Genomic DNA, 21,265 nt, shown 5'->3' on the forward strand with positions numbered 1-21,265 from the left:
CTCTCTCTCCACCCTACTCTCTCTCCACCCTACTCTCTCTCCACCCTACTCTCTCTCCACCCTACTCTCTCTCCACCCTGCTCTCTCTCCACCCTACTCTCTCTCCACCCTACTCTCTCTCCACCCTGCTCTCTCTCCACCCTACTCTCTCTCCACCCTGCTCTCTCTCCACCCTGCTCTCTCTCCACCCTGCTCTCTCTCCACCCTACTCTCTCTCCACCCTGCTCTCTCTCCACCCTACTCTCTCTCCACCCTACTCGCTCTCTCCACCCTGCTCTCTCTCCACCCTGCTCTCTCTCCACCCTACTCTCTCTCCACCCTGCTCTCTCTCCACCCTACTCTCTCTCCACCCTACTCTCTCTCTCCACCTTACTCTCTCTCCACCCTACTCGCTCTCTCCACCCTGCTCTCTCTCCACCCTGCTCTCTCTCCACCCTGCTCTCTCTCCACCCTGCTCTCTCTCCACCCTACTCTCTCTCTCTACTCTATTCAATTCAATTTGCTTTATTGGCATGACGTAACAATGTACATATTGCCAAAGCTTACTTTGGAGATTTACACTATTAACATAATGTAAAATAATAATAATCAATATAGTCAACGGGACAACAGTAACAACAATAATCAAGGGTCAAAATAACCATTGAACAATAACAATATAGAGGACATGTGCAGGTTGGTTGGTCTGTCAGACACTGTCCCTCATCTTATGGCAGGCAGCAATGTAGTGCGCTGCCAACCCACAGCTCTCTGAGTCCTCCCCCAACAGGACGGGGGAGCCTATTCTGCCAACCCACAGCTTTCTGCGTCCTCCCCCAACAGGACGGGTAGCCTATCCTGCCAACCCACAGCTCTCTGCGTCCTCCCCCAACAGGACGGGTAGCCTGCGTCCTCCCCCAACAGGACGGGTAGCCTGCGTCCTCCCCCAACAGGACGGGAAGCCTATTCTCATCAGAGAGGTCTTTGAAACCTTGAAAAACTGTTTCAAATTTGGGAACATGACACACTAATTGTTAATGTTTTTGACATTTAGTCAGGAAATGCAGCTCTGTCTCAGGTTCTGCTGTGGTGCAGTGGTTGCACAGCCTTTCCTCTACAGGGAGCCAGATTTTCCTGTGTCTACCCTTCTCAATGGCAAGGCTGTGCTCACTGAGCCTGTACTTTGTCAAGATTTTTCTAAGGTTTTGATCAGTAACCATGGTCAAGTAGTTTGCCACGGTGTGCTGTCGATTTAGGGCCAGATAGCACCGAATTGTACTTTGTGCTTGTGCTTGTGTTTCCCAATAAGTGATGTCGTTTTGTTTTGACAGTGTTGTAATTTGGGTTATTCTGATTGATTGGATGTTCTGGTCCTGAGGCTTCAGTGTGTTAGTAGAACAGGTTTGTGAACTCAGCCCCAGGACCAGCTGGATGAGGGGACTCTTTTCTTTGCTCAGCTCTTGGCATTGCAGGGCTTGGTAATGATATGAGAGGGGGTCAATGTATTTGAGATGTTTCCTAAACTTAATTGCTATTTTTTGAGTTTGTATTATTAGTGGATACTGCCCTGCATGCATTGCTTGTAGTTTTCCTCTGGAGATGTAGGAGAATCTTACAGAACATGCAGGGTTTCAATTGGGTGTTTGTCCCATTTGGTGAAATCTTGTTTTGCAAGTGGACCCCACACCTCACTGCCATGAAGTGCAATTGGTTCAATGACACATTCAATTAGTTTTAGCCACATTTTAATAGGTATTTCAATTTGAATTTGTTTTTTAATGGCGTAGAATGCCCTGCATGCTTTCTCTCTGTTCTTTCACTGCATCATTAAGGTTTCCAGTTGAGCTTATTTTTAAACCTAAGTAATTGTAGTGTGTGCAGGACTCTATATATTTTGTACCAATTGAGAACTTTAGTCTAATTCCCTGAGATCTGGATCTTCTCCGGAAAATCATTATTTGAGTATTTTTGGGGTTTGCTGCCAGGGCCCAGGTCTGTCAGTACTGCTCTAGCAGGTCCAGGCTCTGCTGTAGGCCATGTGCTGTGGGTGACAGTAGGCACAGGTCATCTGCCAAGAGCAGGCATTTCACCTCTGAATTGTGGAGACTAACATCAGGGGCTGAGGATTTTTCTAGAATAGTGGCCAATTTGTTGATGTAAATATTGAAGAGTGCATGGCTCAGATTGCAACCCTGGCGAAGGCCCTGCCCCTGGTTAAATAATTATGTTATTTTCTTGCCAATTTTGATGCTGCACGTATTGCCAGTATACATTGATTTAATTATGTTATGTTTTACCCCCTACACCACTTTCAATAACTTTGTAGAACAGTCCTGTATGCCAAATAGAATCAAATGATTTTTGGAAGTCGATAAAGCAAGAGTATATTTTGGTGGACATGTTTATCTATCAGGGTGTGTAGGGAGTAAATATGATTGGTCATGCGATGTTTTGGTATAAATCCAATTTGGCTTTTACTCAAGACATTGTATTATTAAGGAAGTTTAGAACTCTTGCATTTATAATACTACAGAAAACCTTCCCCAGGTTACTGTTCACACAAATGCCTCTGGAATTGTTAAGGTCAAATTTGTCTCCATTCTTAAAGATTGGGGTTATGTGTCCTTGATTCCAGATGTCAGAGAAATAACATACACTCAGGATCAAATTAAACTAATTAAAGTTTTAATATAGCCAATTGACATGTTGCACTAGTGAATTTGAGCATCTCATTTAAGATGCCATCAGGTCTCTTGTAGAGCTCCTGGTCAGTAATTGGGGAGTCCAATGGATTCTGATTGTCCTTCATAGCATTCAACTTCTCATGGATTTGGCATTGTTCTGCGTTTGTGTCAATTTGAACAGTGTTGTAGAGTGTTTTAAAATGGGTTGTCCATATGTCACCATTTTGTATCGCTAATTCCTCTTGTTTTGGTTTTTTTCGTTTTTTTTTTTCTTCAAATTTTGCCAGAAGTTGTTTGTGTTTATGGACTCCTCAATTAGTGTCAGCTACTTGCTGTTGGACTGGGCTGTTTGGTTCTGCCGCTTGCTGTAGGACCGGGCTGGTTGGTTCTGCCGCTTGCTGTTGGACTGGGCTGTTTGGTTCTGCTGCTTGCTGTTGGACTGGGCTGGTTGGTTCAGCCGCTTGCTGTTGGACTGGGCTGGTTGGTTCTGCCGCTTGCTGTTGGACTGGGCTGGTTGGTTCTGCTGCGTGCTGTTGGACTGGGCTGGTTGGTTCTGCTGCTTGCTGTTGGACCGGGCTGGTTGGTTCAGCCGCTTGCTGTTGGACTGGGCTGTTTGGTTCAGCCGCTTGCTGTTGGACTGGGCTTTTGGTTCTGAGTCTACGTTTATAGAGTTTTAAAGTCTCACAGTAATGAAGGCGTAATTCACCATTATCTGGGTCTCTGTGCTTTTGGTTTGATAGTGTTCTACGTTTTTTCCTTATAATTTTACAATCTGCACCAAACCAGTTGTCATCTGTGGACTTCCTTGGTTGGTTTTTGTTCAATTTCAGTTCTGCTTCTTTTGCTGTTTGCCTGAATATATAGTTGATGTTTTTTACTGCTAGATTGATTCCTTCTTTACAGTGAGTGGATGTGCTATCCAGAAAGTTATCTAAGGGTGTTTGGATATTTTGGTTTCTGGTTGCTTTCTGGGTATTCTTCTGTGCTGTTCCATCTGGATGAATCTCTGATGTTGTACAGCTCACTGGGCTGTGAATCTGTGGTTGTTTCCATGTCTGTTCTTTTGAGGAACAACGTAATTTGGCTGACAGAGGTGTTAGTGGCTTGACGGTGAATGAGCTGAGAGAGAAAGGGTCAACGTCTGTAATCATATAGTCTACTGTGCTGTGGCCAAGAGGTGAGCAATAGGTGAATCTCCCCAAAGAGTCCCCCCCCGTAACCTACCACTGACAAAGTACAGACCCAGGCTTTGACAGAGCTGCAACAGATCCCTTCCGTTTTCTGTTGATGGTGCTGTCACTGTTGTTTCTATGGGGGAGATTAAGACGGTTAGAAACAGTATGGCCTGTAATAAAGCTGTCCCCTCCTGTGGTCGTTAGATCAGGTAGTGTTCCTGTCAGTGTATTTGTGTCCCCACAGATGAGCACATTTCCCTGGACCTGGAAATGGCACGTCTCTTCCTCAAGGCTGGGGAATATCTCCTCTGATTAAAATGGTGATTCTGAGGCAGGGATATATGTTATATATATTAGATTACAAGTAATTTTTTCAGTTTTAACCAAATGTGATATTTACCAATTTTGAGGGGATCAATTAGATTTTGTTGTTCGGATTTGTACCAAATCATCAATCCTCCAGAGTCTCTTTCCAGAGCTATTGACAGAGCTGTGTTTCAGTGACGGCACTATTACCTCTCTGTAGCCTGTGGGACAGTGAGTGACAATGTCTGCCTTACACCATGTCTCCTGCTGAGTTGTTCAGAGTGATAAATAGCACAATCAGAAATACAGTAACTACTAACTACTGAATTGTTAAGTGTGATAAACAGCTTAACAGCAAAGTCAGAAATACAGTAACTTCTAACTACTGAGTTGTTAAGAGTGATAAACAGCAGGACAGTCAGAAATACAGGAACTACTAACTGCTGATTTGTTCAAAGTGATAAACAGGATAACATAAATACAGTAACTACTAACGACTGAGTTCCTCAATTAGTGTCAGCTGCTTGCTGTTGGACTGGGCTTTTTTGGTTCTGAGTGTACATTTATAGAGTTTTAAAGTCTCACAGTACTCTCTCTCTCTCTCTCTCTCTCTCTCTCTCTCTCTCTCTCTCTCTCTCTCTCTCTCTCTCTCTCTCTACTCTCTTCTCTCTCCCTCTCTCTACTCTCTTCTCTCTCTCTCTCTCTCTCTCTACTCTCTTCTCTCTCCCTCTCTCTACTCTCTTCTCTCTCTCTCTCTCTCTCTCTCTCTCTCTCTCGCTCTCCACTCCCCCTCTCTCTCGCTCTACTCTCTCTCTCCCTCTCTGTAGAAGTTAGCAGTGTGTGTGGAGAGTGTGGTCCCGGCGGGGGATCTATCTGAGGCTGAGGAGGGAGACGAGGTGCAGGGTTGTGGTGAGGCTCCAGCGCTAGGGGAGGAGGAGGGATACGAGGCAGACAGCGAGAGCAACCCAGAGGACATGGCCAAGCAGGAAGAAGGTAGGAGGGCCACACACACACACACACACACACGGTGGCAGGTAGTAACAGCGTCACACACACACACACACACACACACACACACACACACACACACACACACACACACACACACACACACACACGGTGGCAGGTAGTAAACAGCGTCACACACACACACTTGCACAGATCAAGGAATTGTATATTTGTTTACTGATATTACAATTGTCTGTAAAGTAGTTAAAACGCTGTCAGTTCCACTTTAAGGCTCTACAGTTTATATAATGGGTGTTTTCCTTCTTAAGGCTCTATAGTTTATATAATGGGTGTTTTCCTTCTTAAGGCTCTATAGTTTATATAATGGGTGTTTTCCTTCTTAAGGCTCTACAGTTTATATAATGGGTGTTTTCCTTCTTAAGGCTCTACAGTTTATATAATGGGTGTTTTCCTTCTTAAGGCTCTACAGTTTATATAATGGGTGTTTTCCTTCTTAAGGCTCTACAGTTTATATAATGGGTGTTTTCCTTCTTAAGGCTCTACAGTTTATATAATGGGTGTTTTCCTTCTTAAGGCTCTACAGTTTATATAATGGGTGTTTTCCTTCTTAAGGCTCTACAGTTTATATAATGGGTGTTTTCCTTCTTAAGGCTGTACAGTTTATATAATGGGTGTTTTCCTTCTTAAGGCTCTACAGTTTATATAATGGGTGTTTTCCTTCTTAAGGCTCTACAGTTTATATAATGGGTGTTTTCCTTCTTAAGGCTGTACAGTTTATATAATGGGTGTTTTCCTTCTTAAGGCTCTACAGTTTATATAATGGGTGTTTTCATTCTTAAGGCTCTATAGTTTATATAATGGGAGTTTTCCTTCTTAAGGCTCTACAGTTTATATAATGGGAGTTTTCCTTCTTAAGGCTCTACAGTTTATATAATGGGTGTTTTCCTTCTTAAGGCTGTACAGTTTATATAATGGGTGTTTTCCTTCTTAAGGCTCTACAGTTTATATAATGGGTGTTTTCATTCTTAAGGCTCTATAGTTTATATAATGGGAGTTTTCCTTCTTAAGGCTCTACAGTTTATATAATGGGAGTTTTCCTTCTTAAGGCTCGACAGTCTGACTACCTCAGGGGTTCCCAACCTAAGGGGGTGCCAACATATTTTTAAAATTATTTTTATACAATTCACGATTGTTTATTAATCTAAAACAACGCATATATCCGCAATGCTTTAGGCTAGAAACAAGCAGTAACATGCCTGTAGATTAAGGCATGGTTTGGCTCTATGGCATTCAGAAGCTGAGCAACGACCTTCTAAAGTCGAGGAATGAAAGAAATTGGACTTTGCTTTGGGGGGGAAGAAGGTTGGGAGCATATAGCATGGGAGTTTTCCTTCTTGCGTTCTATCTATCTTTAGCTGTTGGTCTTTATGTAGTTGATATATTAGTAAGTGGTTCCAGGGCTGGTCTAGTAGTCTTACTGTTTAAAAATAATCTGAATACTCTATTTAGCTCTGCGAAACACAGAGAGACTACACTAAGCTGAATACTCTATTTAGCTCTGGGAAACACAGAGAGACTACACTAAGCTGAATACTCTATTTAGCTCTGGGAAACACAGAGAGACTACACTAAGCTGAATACTCTATTTAGCTCTGGGAAACACAGAGAGACTACACTAAGCTGAATACTCTATTTAGCTCTGGGAAACACAGAGAGACTACACTAAGCTGAATACTCTATTTAGCTCTGGGAAACACAGAGAGACTACACTAAGCTGAATACTTTATTTAGCTCTGAAGTCTGAGTTTCCCCTCAGTTGCTTCTTAGCAAAATGTTTGTGAAGCCTCATCCTGGTTAAATAGTTTGTAGCCTGTGGGTTTGACTCAGACACCGCAGTGCCGTTGACGGTGTAAGCTGATCAAACGCCCCGTCATTGCCCTGCGTTGCCCTGTTCTTGCTCCATGGTGACTGTGTCATATGACTGAGACGCTGAACAGCACTGACTCATTCGTGTCAGTAACATCCTAGCAAGACGTTTGTGAAGCCTCAGATATAATCAGAAACAGCAGTAGCAATGTAAACACTCATTAATAAACCCTAAAGCAGTGAGTCTCAGACCGAAGTGTCAGAGCTGGCCTGGGTCATGTTCACCACATTGACATTTTAGGCACGAGACAGAAGAAAGACATCTGATTCTGTACTTGTCTTACTGTTTGAAAACATTTAGAAAACGGTGAACCGGAGCCCTAATGAACACAACCCCTGTGTTGACCTATTGTAACACCATGTGACTATTAGTGTGTGTGACATGACAGACTGAGCATCTCTTTGTGATGGTGATCCTTCCTTCTTCTCTCATTGGCTGACTGGGGTTAAGTCTCTCTCTCTCTCTCTCTCTCTGTCTCTGTCTCTGTCTCTCTCTCTCTCTCTCTCTCTCTCTCTCTCTCTGTCTCTCTCTCTCTCTCTGTCTCTGTCTCTCTCTCTGTCTGTCTGTCTCTCTCTCTCTCTCTCTCTCTCTCTCTCTCTCTCTCTCTCTCTCTCTCTCTCTCTCTCTCTCTCTCTCTCTCTCTCTCTCTCTCTCTCTCTCTCTCTCTCTCTCTCTCTCTCTCTCTCTCTCTCTCTCTGTCTCTGTCTCTGTCTCTGTCTCTGTCTCTCTCTCTCTCTCTCTCTCTCTGTCTCTCTCTCTCTCTCTCTCTCTCTCTCTCTCTCTCTCTCTCTCTCTCTCTCTCTGTCTCTCTGTCTCTCTCTCTCTCTCTCTCTCTCTCTCTGTCTCTCTGTCTCTCTGTCTCTCTCTCTCTCTGTCTCTCTCTCTCTCTCTGTCTCTCTCTCTGTCTCTCTCTCTCTCTCTGTCTCTGTCTCTGTCTCTGTCTCTCTCTCTGTCTGTCTCTCTCTCTCTCTCTCTCTCTCTCTCTCTCTCTCTCTCTCTCTCTCTGTCTCTCTCTCTGTCTCTCTCTCTCTCTCTCTCTCTCTCTCTCTCTCTCTCTCTCTCTCTCTCTCTCTCTCTCTCTCTGTCTCTCTCTCTGTCTCTGTCTCTGTCTCTGTCTCTGTCTCTGTCTCTGTCTCTGTCTCTCTCTCTGTCTCTGTCTCTCTCTCTGTCTCTGTCTCTGTCTCTCTCTCTCTCTCTCTCTCTCTCTCTCTCTCTCTCTCTCTCTCTCTCTCTCTCTCTCTCTCTGTCTCTCTCTCTCTCTCTGTCTCTCTCTCTCTCTCTCTCTCTCTCTCTCTCTCTCTCTCTCTCTCTCTCTGTCTCTCTCTCTCTCTCTCTCTGTCTCTCTCTCTCTCTCTCTCTCTCTCTCTCTCTCTCTCTCTCTCTCTCTGTCTCTCTGTCTCTCTGTCTCTCTCTCTCTCTCTCTCTCTCTCTCTCTCTCTCTGTCTCTCTCTGTCTCTCTCTCTCTCTCTCTCTCTCTGTCTCTCTCTCTCTCTCTGTCTCTCTCTCTCTCTCTCTCTCTCTCTCTCTCTCTCTCTCTCTCTCTCTCTCTCTCTCTCTCTCTCTCTCTCTCTCTCTCTCTCTCTCTCTCTGAGAATCCAGTCTTTGTTTAGTCCTTACAGCATGCCATATGACAGAGCAGGACCACGACCTTGTGACTCACATACTGTAGTATTGCACCATGTCACACACAAATCACAGTTTATTGGTGACATACACAGTTTAGCAGATCTTATACCACAGGGTATTCAAATCTTACCCTACGAGGTCCAGAGACGGCTGGTTTTCTGTTCTACTTATTGACTGTGTATTGGTGTAACATATTCATTATTCAGAATATTGACTGTGTATTGGTTTAACATGTATTCATTATTCAACTTAGAGAGAGGGATGTTGAAATTGTGGGAGAGGGAGGGAGATGAAAGGAGAGAGAGGGTGGGAAAGATTCATTAATAAACCGGATCTCCCAGAAGGCTGTGTGTTATTGAGAGCCTTTTGAGCTGGTTTGCTGTAAATCACTAGGGGACTCCCTCCCAGCCTGCAGTGAGCCCAGTGAGAAAGGGGAAGGAGACAGGGGGCTGAGGGTTGGAGGCAGGGGAAGGAGACAGGGGGCTGGAGGGCTGGAGGTAGGAGAAGGAGACAGGGGGCTGAGGACTGGAGGCAGGGGAAGGAGACAGGGGGCTGAGGGTTGGAGGTAGGAGAAGGAGACAGGGGGCTGAGGGCTGGAGGCAGGGGAAGGAGACAGGGGGCTGAGGACTGGAGGTAGGAGAAGGAGACAGAGGGCTGGAGGCAGGAGAATGAGACAGGGGGCTGAGGACTGGAGGTAGGAGAAGGAGACAGAGGGCTGGAGGCAGGAGAAGGAGACAGGGGGCTGAGGGCTGGAGGCAGGGGAAGGAGACAGGGGGCTGAGGACTGGAGGTAGGAGAAGGAGACAGGAGGCTGAGGGTTGGAGGTAGGAGAAGGAGACAGGGGGCTGAGGGCTGGAGGCAGGGGAAGGAGACAGGGGGCTGAGGGTTGGAGGTAGGAGAAGGAGACAGGGGCTGAGTGCTGGAGGCAGGAGAAGGAGACAGGGGGCTGAGGGCTGGAGGCAGGGGAAGGAGACAGGGGGCTGAGGGCTGGAGGCAGGGGAAGGAGACAGGGGGCTGAGGTCAGAAAAAGGAGACAGGGGGCTGAGGACTGGAGGCAGGAGGCAGGAGAAGGAGACAGGGGGCTGAGGACTGGAGGCAGGGGAAGGAGACAGGGGGCTGAGGGTTGGAGGTAGGAGAAGGAGACAGGGGCTGAGTGCTGGAGGCAGGAGAAGGAGACAGGGGGCTGAGGGCTGGAGGCAGGGGAAGGAGACAGGGGGCTGAGGGCTGGAAGCAGGGGAAGGAGACAGGGGGCTGAGTGCTGGAGGCAGGGGAAGGAGACAGGGTGCTGAGGGCTGGAGGCAGGAGAAGGAAGCAGGGTGCTGAGGGCTGGAGGCAGGAGAAGGAAGCAGGGGGCTGAGGGCTGGAGGCAGGAGAAGGAAGCAGGGTGCTGAGGGCTGGAGGCAGGAGAAGGAAGCAGGGGGCTGAGGGCTGGAGGCAGGAGAAGGAGGCAAGGGAAGGAGACAGAGGGCTGGAGGCAGGGGAAGGAGACAGGGGGCTGAGGGCTGGAAGCAGGGGAAGGAGACAGGGGGCTGAGTGCTGGAGGCAGGGGAAGGAGACAGGGGGCTGAGTGCTGGAGGCAGGGGAAGGAGACAGGGTGCTGAGGGCTGGAGGCAGGGGAAGGAGACAGGGGGCTGAGGGCTGGAGGCAGGGGAAGGAGACAGGGGGCTGAGGGCTGGAGGCAGGGGAAGGAGACAGGGGGCTGAGGGCTGGAGGCAGGGGAAGGAGACAGGGGGCTGAGGTCAGAAAAAGGAGACAGGGGGCTGAGGACTGGAGGCAGGAGGCAGGAGAAGGAGACAGGGGGCTGAGGACTGGAGGCAGGGGAAGGAGACAGGGGGCTGAGGGTTGGAGGTAGGAGAAGGAGACAGGGGCTGAGTGCTGGAGGCAGGAGAAGGAGACAGGGGGCTGAGGGCTGGAGGCAGGAGAAGGAGACAGGGGGCTGAGGTCAGAAAAAGGAGACGGGGCTGAGGACTGGAGGCAGGAGAAGGAGACAGGGGGCTGAGGACTGGAGGCAGGGGAAGGAGACAGGGGGCTGATAGCTAGAGGTTTATACAGTATGGACATGAAGGGGGTTTAGGTAGTCTGTTAGCTAGAGGTTTATACAGTATGGACATGAAGGGGGTTTAGGTAGTCTGTCTGTTAGCTAGAGGTTTATACAGTATGGACATGAAGGGGGTTTAGGTAGTCTGTTAGCTAGAGGTTTATACAGTATGGACATGAAGGGGGTTTAGGTAGTCTGTCTGTTAGCTAGAGGTCTATACAGTATGGACATGAAGGGGGTTTAGGTAGTCTGTCTGTTAGCTAGAGGTTTATACAGTATGGACATGAAGGGGGTTTAGGTAGTCTGTCTGTTAGCTAGAGGTTTATACAGTATGGACATGAAGGGGGTTTAGGTAGTCTGTTAGCTAGAGGTTTATACAGTATGGACATGAAGGGGGGTTTAGGTAGTCTGTTAGCTAGAGGTTTATACAGTATGGACATGAAGGGGGGTTTAGGTAGTCTGTTAGCTAGAGGTTTATACAGTATGGACATGAAGGGGGTTTAGGTAGTCTGTCTGTTAGCTAGAGGTCTATACAGTATGGACATGAAGGGGGTTTAGGTAGTCTGTTAGCTAGAGGTCTATACAGTATGGACATGAAGGGGGGTTTAGGTAGTCTGTTAGCTAGAGGTTTATACAGTATGGACATGAAGGGGGTTTAGGTAGTCTGTCTGTTAGCTAGAGGTTTATACAGTATGGACATGAAGGGGGTTTAGGTAGTCTGTCTGTTAGCTAGAGGTTTATACAGTATGGACATGAAGGGGGGTTTAGGTAGTCGGTTAGCTAGAGGTTTATACAGTATGGACATGAAGGGGGTTTAGGTAGTCTGGTAGCTAGAGGTTTATACAGTATGGACATGAAGGGGGTTTAGGTAGTCTGTTAGCTAGAGGTTTATACAGTATGGACATGAAGGGGGTTTAGGTAGTCTGTTAGTTAGAGGTTTATACAGTATGGACATGAAGGGGGTTTAGGTAGTCTGTCTGTTAGCTAGAGGTTTATACAGTATGGACATGAAGGGGGTTTAGGTAGTCTGTCTGTTAGCTAGAGGTTTATACAGTATGGACATGAAGGGGGTTTAGGTAGTCTGTCTGTTGGCTAGAGGTTTATACAGTATGGACAGAAGGGGGTTTAGGTAGGTCTGTTAGCTAGAGGTTTATACAGTATGGACATGAAGGGGGTTTAGGTAGTCTGTCTGTTAGCTAGAGGTTTATACAGTATGGACATGAAGGGGGGTTTAGGTAGTGTCTGTTAGCTAGAGGTTTATACAGTATGGACATGAAGGGGGTTTAGGTAGTCTGTCTGTTAGCTAGAGGTTTATACAGTATGGACATGAAGGGGGTTTAGGTAGTCTGTTAGCTAGAGGTTTATACAGTATGGACATGAAGGGGGTTTAGGTAGTCTGTCTGTTAGCTAGAGGTTTATACAGTATGGACATGAAGGGGGTTTAGGTAGTCTGTCTGTTAGCTAGAGGTTTATACAGTATGGACATGAAGGGGGTTTAGGTAGTGTCTGTTAGCTAGAGGTTTATACAGTATGGACATGAAGGGGGGTTTAGGTAGTCTGTCTGTTAGCTAGAGGTCTATACAGTATGGACATGAAGGGGGTTTAGGTAGTCTGTCTGTTAGCTAGAGGTCTATACAGTATGGACATGAAGGGGTTTAGGTAGTCTGTCTGTTAGCTAGAGGTTTATACAGTATGGACATGAAGGGGGTTTAGGTAGTCTGTTAGCTAGAGGTTTATACAGTATGGACATGAAGGGGGGTTTAGGTAGTCTGTCTGTTAGCTAGAGGTTTATACAGTATGGACATGAAGGGGGTTTAGGTAGTCTGTTAGCTAGAGGTTTATACAGTATGGACATGAAGGGGGTTTAGGTAGTCTGTCTGTTAGCTAGAGGTCTATACAGTATGGACATGAAGGGGTTTAGGTAGTCTGTTAGCTAGAGGTTTATACAGTATGGACATGAAGGGGGTTTAGGTAGTCTGTTTGTTAGCTAGAGGTTTATACAGTATGGACATGAAGGGGGTTTAGGTAGTTGTCTGTTAGCTAGAGGTTTATACAGTATGGACATGAAGGGGTTTAGGTAGTGTCTGTTAGCTAGAGGTTTATACAGTATGGACATGAAGGGGTTTAGGTAGGTCTGTTAGCTAGAGGTTTATACAGTATGGACATGAAGGGGGTTTAGGTAGTCTGTCTGTTAGCTAGAGGTTTATACAGTATGGACATGAAGGGGGTTTAGGTAGTCTGTCTGTTAGCTAGAGGTTTATACAGTATGGACATGAAGGGGGTTTAGGTAGTCTGTTAGCTAGAGGTTTATACAGTATGGACATGAAGGGGGTTTAGGTAGTCTGTCTGTTAGCTAGAGGTTTATACAGTATGGACATGAAGGGGGTTTAGGTAGTCTGTCTGTTAGCTAGAGGTTTATACAGTATGGACATGAAGGGGGTTTAGGTAGTCTGTCTGTTAGCTAGAGGTTTATACAGTATGGACATGAAGGGGGGTTTAGGTAGTCTGTTAGCTAGAGGTTTATACAGTATGGACATGAAGGGGGTTTAGGTAGTCTGTCTGTTAGCTAGAGGTTTATACAGTATGGACATGAAGGGGGTTTAGGTAGTCTGTCTGTTAGCTAGAGGTTTATACAGTATGGACATGAAGGGGGTTTAGGTAGTCTGTTAGCTAGAGGTTTATACAGTATGGACATGAAGGGGGTTTAGGTAGTCTGTCTGTTAGCTAGAGGTTTATACAGTATGGACATGAAGGGGGTTTAGGTAGTCTGTCTGTTAGCTAGAGGTTTATACAGTATGGACATGAGGGGGTTTAGGTAGTCTGTTAGCTAGAGGTTTATACAGTATGGACATGAAGGGGGTTTAGGTAGTCTGTTAGCTAGAGGTTTATACAGTATGGACATGAAGGGGTTTAGGTAGTCTGTTAGCTAGGGGTTTATACAGTATGGACATGAAGGGGGTTTAGGTAGTCTGTCTGTTAGCTAGAGGTCTATACAGTATGGACATGAAGGGGGGTTTAGGTAGTCTGTTAGCTAGAGGTTTATACAGTATGGACATGAAGGGGGTTTAGGTAGTCTGTTAGCTAGAGGTTTATACAGTATGGACATGAAGGGGGTTTAGGTAGTCTGTCTGTTAGCTAGAGGTTTATACAGTATGGACATGAAGGGGTTTAGGTAGTCTGTTAGCTAGAGGTTTATACAGTATGGACATGAAGGGGGTTTAGGTAGTCTGTCTGTTAGCTAGAGGTTTATACAGTATGGACATGAAGGGGGTTTAGGTAGTCTGTCTGTTAGCTAGAGGTTTATACAGTATGGACATGAAGGGGGTTTAGGTAGTCTGTCTGTTAGCTAGAGGTTTATACAGTATGGACATGAAGGGGGTTTAGGTAGTCTGTTAGCTAGAGGTTTATACAGTATGGACATGAAGGGGGTTTAGGTAGTCTGTCTGTTAGCTAGAGGTTTATACAGTATGGACATGAAGGGGGTTTAGGTAGTCTGTTAGCTAGAGGTTTATACAGTATGGACATGAAGGGGGGTTTAGGTAGTCTGTTAGCTAGAGGTTTATACAGTATGGACATGAAGGGGGTTTAGGTAGTCTGTCTGTTAGCTAGAGGTTTATACAGTATGGACATGAAGGGGGTTTAGGTAGTCTGTCTGTTAGCTAGAGGTTTATACAGTATGGACATGAAGGGGGTTTAGGTAGTCTGTTAGCTAGAGGTTTATACAGTATGGACATGAAGGGGGTTTAGGTAGTCTGTCTGTTAGCTAGAGGTTTATACAGTATGGACATGAAGGGGGGTTTAGGTAGTCTTTCTGTTAGCTAGAGGTTTATACAGTATGGACATGAAGGGGGTTTAGGTAGTCTGTCTGGTAGCTAGAGGTTTATACAGTATGGACATGAAGGGGGTTTAGGTAGTCTGTCTGTTAGCTAGAGGTTTATACAGTATGGACATGAAGGGGGGTTTAGGTAGTCTGTTAGCTAGAGGTTTATACAGTATGGACATGAAGGGGGTTTAGGTAGTCTGTTAGCTAGAGGTCTATACAGTATGGACATGAAGGGGTTTAGGTAGTCTGTCTGTTAGCTAGAGGTTTATACAGTATGGACATGAAGGGGGTTTAGGTAGTCTGTTAGCTAGAGGTTTATACAGTATGGACATGAAGGGGGTTTAGGTAGTCTGTCTGTTAGCTAGAGGTTTATACAGTATGGACATGAAGGGGGTTTAGGTAGTCTGTCTGTTAGCTAGAGGTTTATACAGTATGGACATGAAGGGGGGTTTAGGTAGTCTGTCTGTTAGCTAGAGGTTTATACAGTATGGACATGAAGGGGGTTTAGGTAGTCTGTCTGTTAGCTAGAGGTTTATACAGTATGGACATGAAGGGGGTTTAGGTAGTCTGTCTGTTAGCTAGAGGTTTATGCAGTATGGACATGAAGGGGGTTTAGGTAGTCTGTTAGCTAGAGGTTTATACAGTATGGACATGAAGGGGGGTTTAGGTAGTGTCTGTTAGCTAGAGGTTTATACAGTATGGACATGAAGGGGGTTTAGGTAGTCTGTTAGCTAGAGGTTTATACAGTATGGACATGAAGGGGGTTTAGGTAGTCTGTCTGTTAGCTAGAGGTTTATACAGTATGGACATGAAGGGGGTTTAGGTAGTCTGTTAGCTAGAGGTTTATACAGTATGGACATGAAGGGGGGTTTAGGTAGTCTGTTAGCTAGAGGTTTATACAGTATGGACATGAAGGGGGTTTAGGTAGTCTGTTAGCTAGAGGTTTATACAGTATGGACATGAAGGGGGGTTTAGGTAGTCTGTCTGTTAGCTAGAGGTTTATACAGTATGGACATGAAGGGGGTTTAGGTAGTCTGTTAGCTAGAGGTTTATACAGTATGGACATGAAGGGGGTTTAGGTAGTCTGTCTGTTAGCTAGAGGTTTATACAGTATGGACATGAAGGGGGTTTAGGTAGTCTTTCTGTTAGCTAGAGGCCTATACAGTATGGACATGAAGGGGGTTTAGGTAGTCTGTTAGCTAGAGGTTTATACAGTATGGACATGAAGGGGGTTTAGGTAGTCTGTCTGGTAGCTAGAGGTTTATACAGTATGGACATGAAGGGGGTTTAGGTAGTGTGTCTGTTAGCTAGAGGTTTATACAGTATGGACATGAAGGGGGTTTAGGTAGTCTGTTAGCTAGAGGTCTATACAGTATGGACATGAAGGGGGTTTAGGTAGTCTGTTAGCTAGAGGTTTATACAGTATGGACATGAAGGGGGTTTAGGTAGTCTGTTAGCTAGAGGTTTATACAGTATGGACATGAAGGGGGTTTAGGTAGTCTGTCTGTTAGCTAGAGGTTTATACAGTATGGACATGAAGGGGGTTTAGGTAGTCTGTTAGCTAGAGGTTTATACAGTATGGACATGAAGGGGGGTTTAGGTAGTCTGTCTGTTAGCTAGAGGTTTATACAGTATGGACATGAAGGGGGTTTAGGTAGTCTGTCTGTTAGCTAGAGGTTTATACAGTATGGACATGAAGGGGGTTTAGGTAGTCTGTCTGTTAGCTAGAGGTTTATACAGTATGGACATGAAGGGGTTTAGGTAGTCTGTTAGCTAGAGGTTTATACAGTATGGACATGAAGGGGGTTTAGGTAGTCTGTCTGTTAGCTAGAGGTTTATACAGTATGGACATGAAGGGGGTTTAGGTAGTCTGTTAGCTAGAGGTTTATACAGTATGGACATGAAGGGGGGTTTAGGTAGTCTGTCTGTTAGCTAGAGGTTTATACAGTATGGACATGAAGGGGGTTTAGGTAGTCTGTTAGCTAGAGGTTTTATACAGTATGGACATGAAGGGGGGTTTAGGTAGTCTGTTAGCTAGAGGTTTATACAGTATGGACATGAAGGGGGTTTAGGTAGTCTGTTAGCTAGAGGTTTATACAGTATGGACATGAAGGGGGTTTAGGTAGTCTGTCTGTTAGCTAGAGGTTTATACAGTATGGACATGAAGGGGTTTAGGTAGTCTGTCTGTTAGCTAGAGGTTTATACAGTATGGACATGAAGGGGGTTTAGGTAGTCTGTTAGCTAGAGGTTTATACTGTATGGACATGTTAGGTAGTCTGTCTGTTAGCTAGAGGTTTATACAGTATGGACATGAAGGGGGTTTAGGTAGTCTTTCTGTTAGCTAGAGGTCTATACAGTATGGACATGAAGGGGGTTTAGGTAGTCTGTTAGCTAGAGGTTTATACAGTATGGACATGAAGGGGGTTTAGGTAGTCTGTCTGGTAGCTAGAGGTTTATACAGTATGGACATGAAGGGGGTTTAGGTAGTGTGTCTGTTAGCTAGAGGTTTATACAGTATGGACATGAAGGGGGTTTAGGTAGTCTGTTAGCTAGAGGTTTATACAGTATGGACATGAAGGGGGGTTTAGGTAGTCTGTTAGCTAGAGGTTTATACAGTATGGACATGAAGGGGGTTTAGGTAGTCTGTTAGCTAGAGGTTTATACAGTATGGACATGAAGGGGTTTAGGTAGTCTGTCTGTTAGCTAGAGGTCTATACAGTATGGACATGAAGGGGGTTTAGGTAGTCTGTTGCTAGAGGTTTATACAGTATGGACATGAAGGGGGTTTAGGTAGTCTGTCTGTTAGCTAGAGGTTTATACAGTATGGACATGAAGGGGGGTTTAGGTAGTCTGTCTGTTAGCTAGAGGTCTATACAGTATGGACATGAAGGGGGTTTAGGTAGTCTGTTAGCTAGAGGTTTATACAGTATGGACATGAAGGGGGGTTTAGGTAGTCTGTTAGCTAGAGGTTTATACAGTATGGACATGAAGGGGGTTTAGGTAGTCTGTTAGCTAGAGGTTTATACAGTATGGACATGAAGGGGGTTTAGGTAGTCTGTCTGTTAGCTAGAGGTTTATACAGTATGGACATGAAGGGGGTTTAGGTAGTCTGTTAGCTAGAGGTTTATACAGTATGGACATGAAGGGGGTTTAGGTAGTCTGTTAGCTAGAGGTTTATACAGTATGGACATGAAGGGGGTTTAGGTAGTCTGTCTGTTAGCTAGAGGTTTATACAGTATGGACATGAAGGGGGGTTTAGGTAGTCTGTCTGTTAGCTAGAGGTTTATACAGTATGGACATGAAGGGGGGTTTAGGTAGTCTGTTAGCTAGAGGTTTATACAGTATGGACATGAAGGGGGGTTTAGGTAGTCTGTCTGTTAGCTAGAGGTTTATACAGTATGGACATGAAGGGGGTTTAGGTAGTCTGTTAGCTAGAGGTTTATACAGTATGGACATGAAGGGGGGTTTAGGTAGTCTGTTAGCTAGAGGTCTATACAGTATGGACATGAAGGGGGTTTAGGTAGTCTGTCTGTTAGCTAGAGGTTTATACAGTATGGACATGAAGGGGGTTTAGGTAGTCTGTTAGCTAGAGGTTTATACAGTATGGACATGAAGGGGGTTTAGGTAGTCTGTTAGCTAGAGGTTTATACAGTATGGACATGAAGGGGGGTTTAGGTAGTCTGTCTGTTAGCTAGAGGTTTATACAGTATGGACATGAAGGGGGTTTAGGTAGTCTGTCTGGTAGCTAGAGGTTTATACAGTATGGACACGAAGGGGGGTTTAGGTAGTCTGGTAGCTAGAGGTTTATACAGTATGGACATGAAGGGGGTTTAGGTAGTCTGTTAGCTAGAGGTTTATACAGTATGGACATGAAGGGGGTTTAGGTAGTCTGTCTGTTAGCTAGAGGTTTTATACAGTATGGACATGAAGGGGGTTTAGGTAGTCTGTTAGCTAGAGGTTTATACAGTATGGACATGAAGGGGGGTTTAGGTAGTCTGTCTGTTAGCTAGAGGTTTATACAGTATGGACATGAAGGGGGTTAGGTAGTCTGTCTGTTAGCTAGAGGTTTATACAGTATGGACATGAAGGGGGTTTAGGTAGTCTGTCTGTTAGCTAGAGGTTTATACAGTATGGACATGAAGGGGGTTTAGGTAGTCTGTTAGCTAGAGGTTTATACAGTATGGACATGAAGGGGGTTTAGGTAGTCTGTTAGCTAGAGGTTTATACAGTATGGACATGAAGGGGGGTTTAGGTAGTCTGTTAGCTAGAGGTTTATACAGTATGGACATGAAGGGGGTTTAGGTAGTCTGTTAGCTAGAGGTTTATACAGTATGGACATGAAGGGGGTTTGGTAGTCTGTCTGTTAGCTAGAGGTTTATACAGTATGGACATGAAGGGGGTTTAGGTAGTCTGTCTGTTAGCTAGAGGTTTATACAGTATGGACATGAAGGGGGTTTAGGTAGTCTGTTAGCTGGGGAGGTTTATACAGTATGGACATGAAGGGGGTTTAGGTAGTCTGTTAGCTAGAGGTTTATACAGTATGGACATGAAGGGGGGTTTAGGTAGTCTGTTAGCTAGAGGTTTATACAGTATGGACATGAAGGGGGGTTTAGGTAGTCTGTCTGTTAGCTAGAGGTTTATACAGTATGGACATGAAGGGGGTTTAGGTAGTCTGTCCGTTAGCTAGAGGTTTATACAGTATGGACATGAAGGGGGTTTTAGGTAGTCTGTTAGCTAGAGGTTTATACAGTATGGACATGAAGGGGGTTTAGGTAGTCTGTCTGTTAGCTAGAGGTTTATACAGTATGGACATGAAGGGGGTTTAGGTAGTCTGTTAGCTAGAGGTTTATACAGTATGGACATGAAGGGGGTTTAGGTAGTCTGTCTGTTAGCTAGAGGTTTATACAGTATGGACATGAAGGGGGTTTAGGTAGTCTGTCTGTTAGCTAGAGGTCTATACAGTATGGACATGAAGGGGGTTTAGGTAGTCTGTTAGCTAGAGGTTTATACAGTATGGACATGAAGGGGGTTTAGGTAGTCTGTCTGTTAGCTAGAGGTTTATACAGTATTTACATTTACATTTTTGTAATTTAGCAGACGCTCTTATCCAGATCGACTTACAGTTAGTGAGTTCATACAGTTTTTTTGTTTTTTTGCTATACTAGGCAAGTCAGTTAAGAACATATTCTTATTTACAATGACGGCCAAACCTGGACGGTTGTGATACAGCGAACCAGGGGGTCTGTAGTGACGCCTCAAGCACTGAGTTGCAGTGCCTTAGACCGCTGCACCACTCTGGAGCCCATGAAGGTTATGGACATGAAGGTTATGGACATGAAGGTTATGGACATGAAGGTTATGGACAGGAAGGTTATGGACATGAAGGTTATGGACATGAAGGTTATGGACATGAAGGTTATGGACAGGAAGGTTATGGACAGGACGGTTATGGACATGAAGGTTATGGACAGGACTGTTATGGACAGGAAGGTTATGGACAGGAAGGTTATGGACAGGAAGGTTATGGACATGAAGGTTATGGACATGAAGGTTATGGACAGGACGGTTATGGACATGAAGGTTATGGACAGGAAGGTTATGGACAGGAAGGTTATGGACAGGAAGGTTATGGACAGGAAGGTTATGGACAGGAAGGTTATGGACATGAAGGTTATGGACAGGAAGGTTATGGACAGGACGGTTATGGACATGAAGGTTATGGACAGGAAGGTTATGGACAGGAAGGTTATGGACAGGAAGGTTATGGACATGAAGGTTATGGACAGGAAGGTTATGGACAGGACGGTTATGGACATGAAGGTTATGGACAGGAAGGTTATGGACAGGAAGGTTATGGACAGGAAGGTTATGGACATGAAGGTTATGGACAGGAAGGTTATGGACAGGACGGTTATGGACAGGACGGTTATGGACATGAAGGTTATGGACAGGAAGGTTATGGACAGGAAGGTTATGGACAGGAAGGTTATGGACAGGAAGGTTATGGACAGGAAGGTTATGGACATGAAGGTTATGGACATGAAGGTTATGGACATGAAGGTTATGGACATGAAGGTTATGTGTGTGGGTGGACAGGCTTCTGTGGATACCTAAGGTATTGGTCTGTGGTGACACGTGTTGTGTGTGTTGATCGTGTGTGTTATGTCAGTGCGTCACGTCTTCATGTTTGTTTGTCTCTCCTCTTCCTCTGACAGGTGTGAAGGTGGATTCTGCAGGAGCAGTGGGGGCGTGTCTGGCTGCAGCGGAGTCCCCCGGCAGAGGGGGCCGTGGCGTTCTCCTTTTCCCAGAGATCTGCCTGATGGAGCTTCAGCTGCTGGCGGCAGGGTCACCTGATCTGGAGGTGTTGGGTCACGTGTTTCACAGCCTGCTGGGGGTCGTGAGAGCCAACCCTCGCAACGCTGCACTGCTGTACCACCAGGTTATTATACCTACTGTGTCTACCTCTCATCCCCCCTATAGGTTATTATACCTACTGTGTCTACCTCTCATCCCCCTATAGGTTATTATACCTACTGTGTCTACCTCTCATCCCCCCCTATAGGTTATTATACCTACTGTGTCTACCTCTCATCCCCCCCTATAGGTTATTATACCTACTGTGTCTACCTCTCATCCCCCTATAGGTTATTATACCTACTGTGTCTACCTCTCATCCCCCCCTATAGGTTATTATACCTACTGTGTCTACCTCTCATCCCCCTATAGGTTATTATACCTA

The 21,265-nt window shown here is 45.4% G+C and overlaps 1 protein-coding gene across 1 annotated transcript in view; it reads left to right on the plus strand.

The window, feature by feature from the left end:
• LOC123491976 (lysosomal-trafficking regulator-like) overlaps positions 1-20,965 on the plus strand; it is a gene marked incomplete at its 3' end in the record, with an annotated part of 197,496 nt that extends 176,531 nt beyond the window's left edge. The window contains 2 exon segments of the mRNA XM_045223552.1: positions 4,972-5,137; positions 20,742-20,965. Coding sequence (XP_045079487.1) covers positions 4,972-5,137; positions 20,742-20,965 — 390 coding nt within the window.
• Between the last annotated feature and the right edge of the window lie 300 nt (positions 20,966-21,265).

Source organism: Coregonus clupeaformis, chromosome 1 (assembly GCF_020615455.1).
Source record: "Coregonus clupeaformis isolate EN_2021a chromosome 1, ASM2061545v1, whole genome shotgun sequence".
Taxonomy (NCBI): domain Eukaryota; kingdom Metazoa; phylum Chordata; class Actinopteri; order Salmoniformes; family Salmonidae; genus Coregonus; species Coregonus clupeaformis.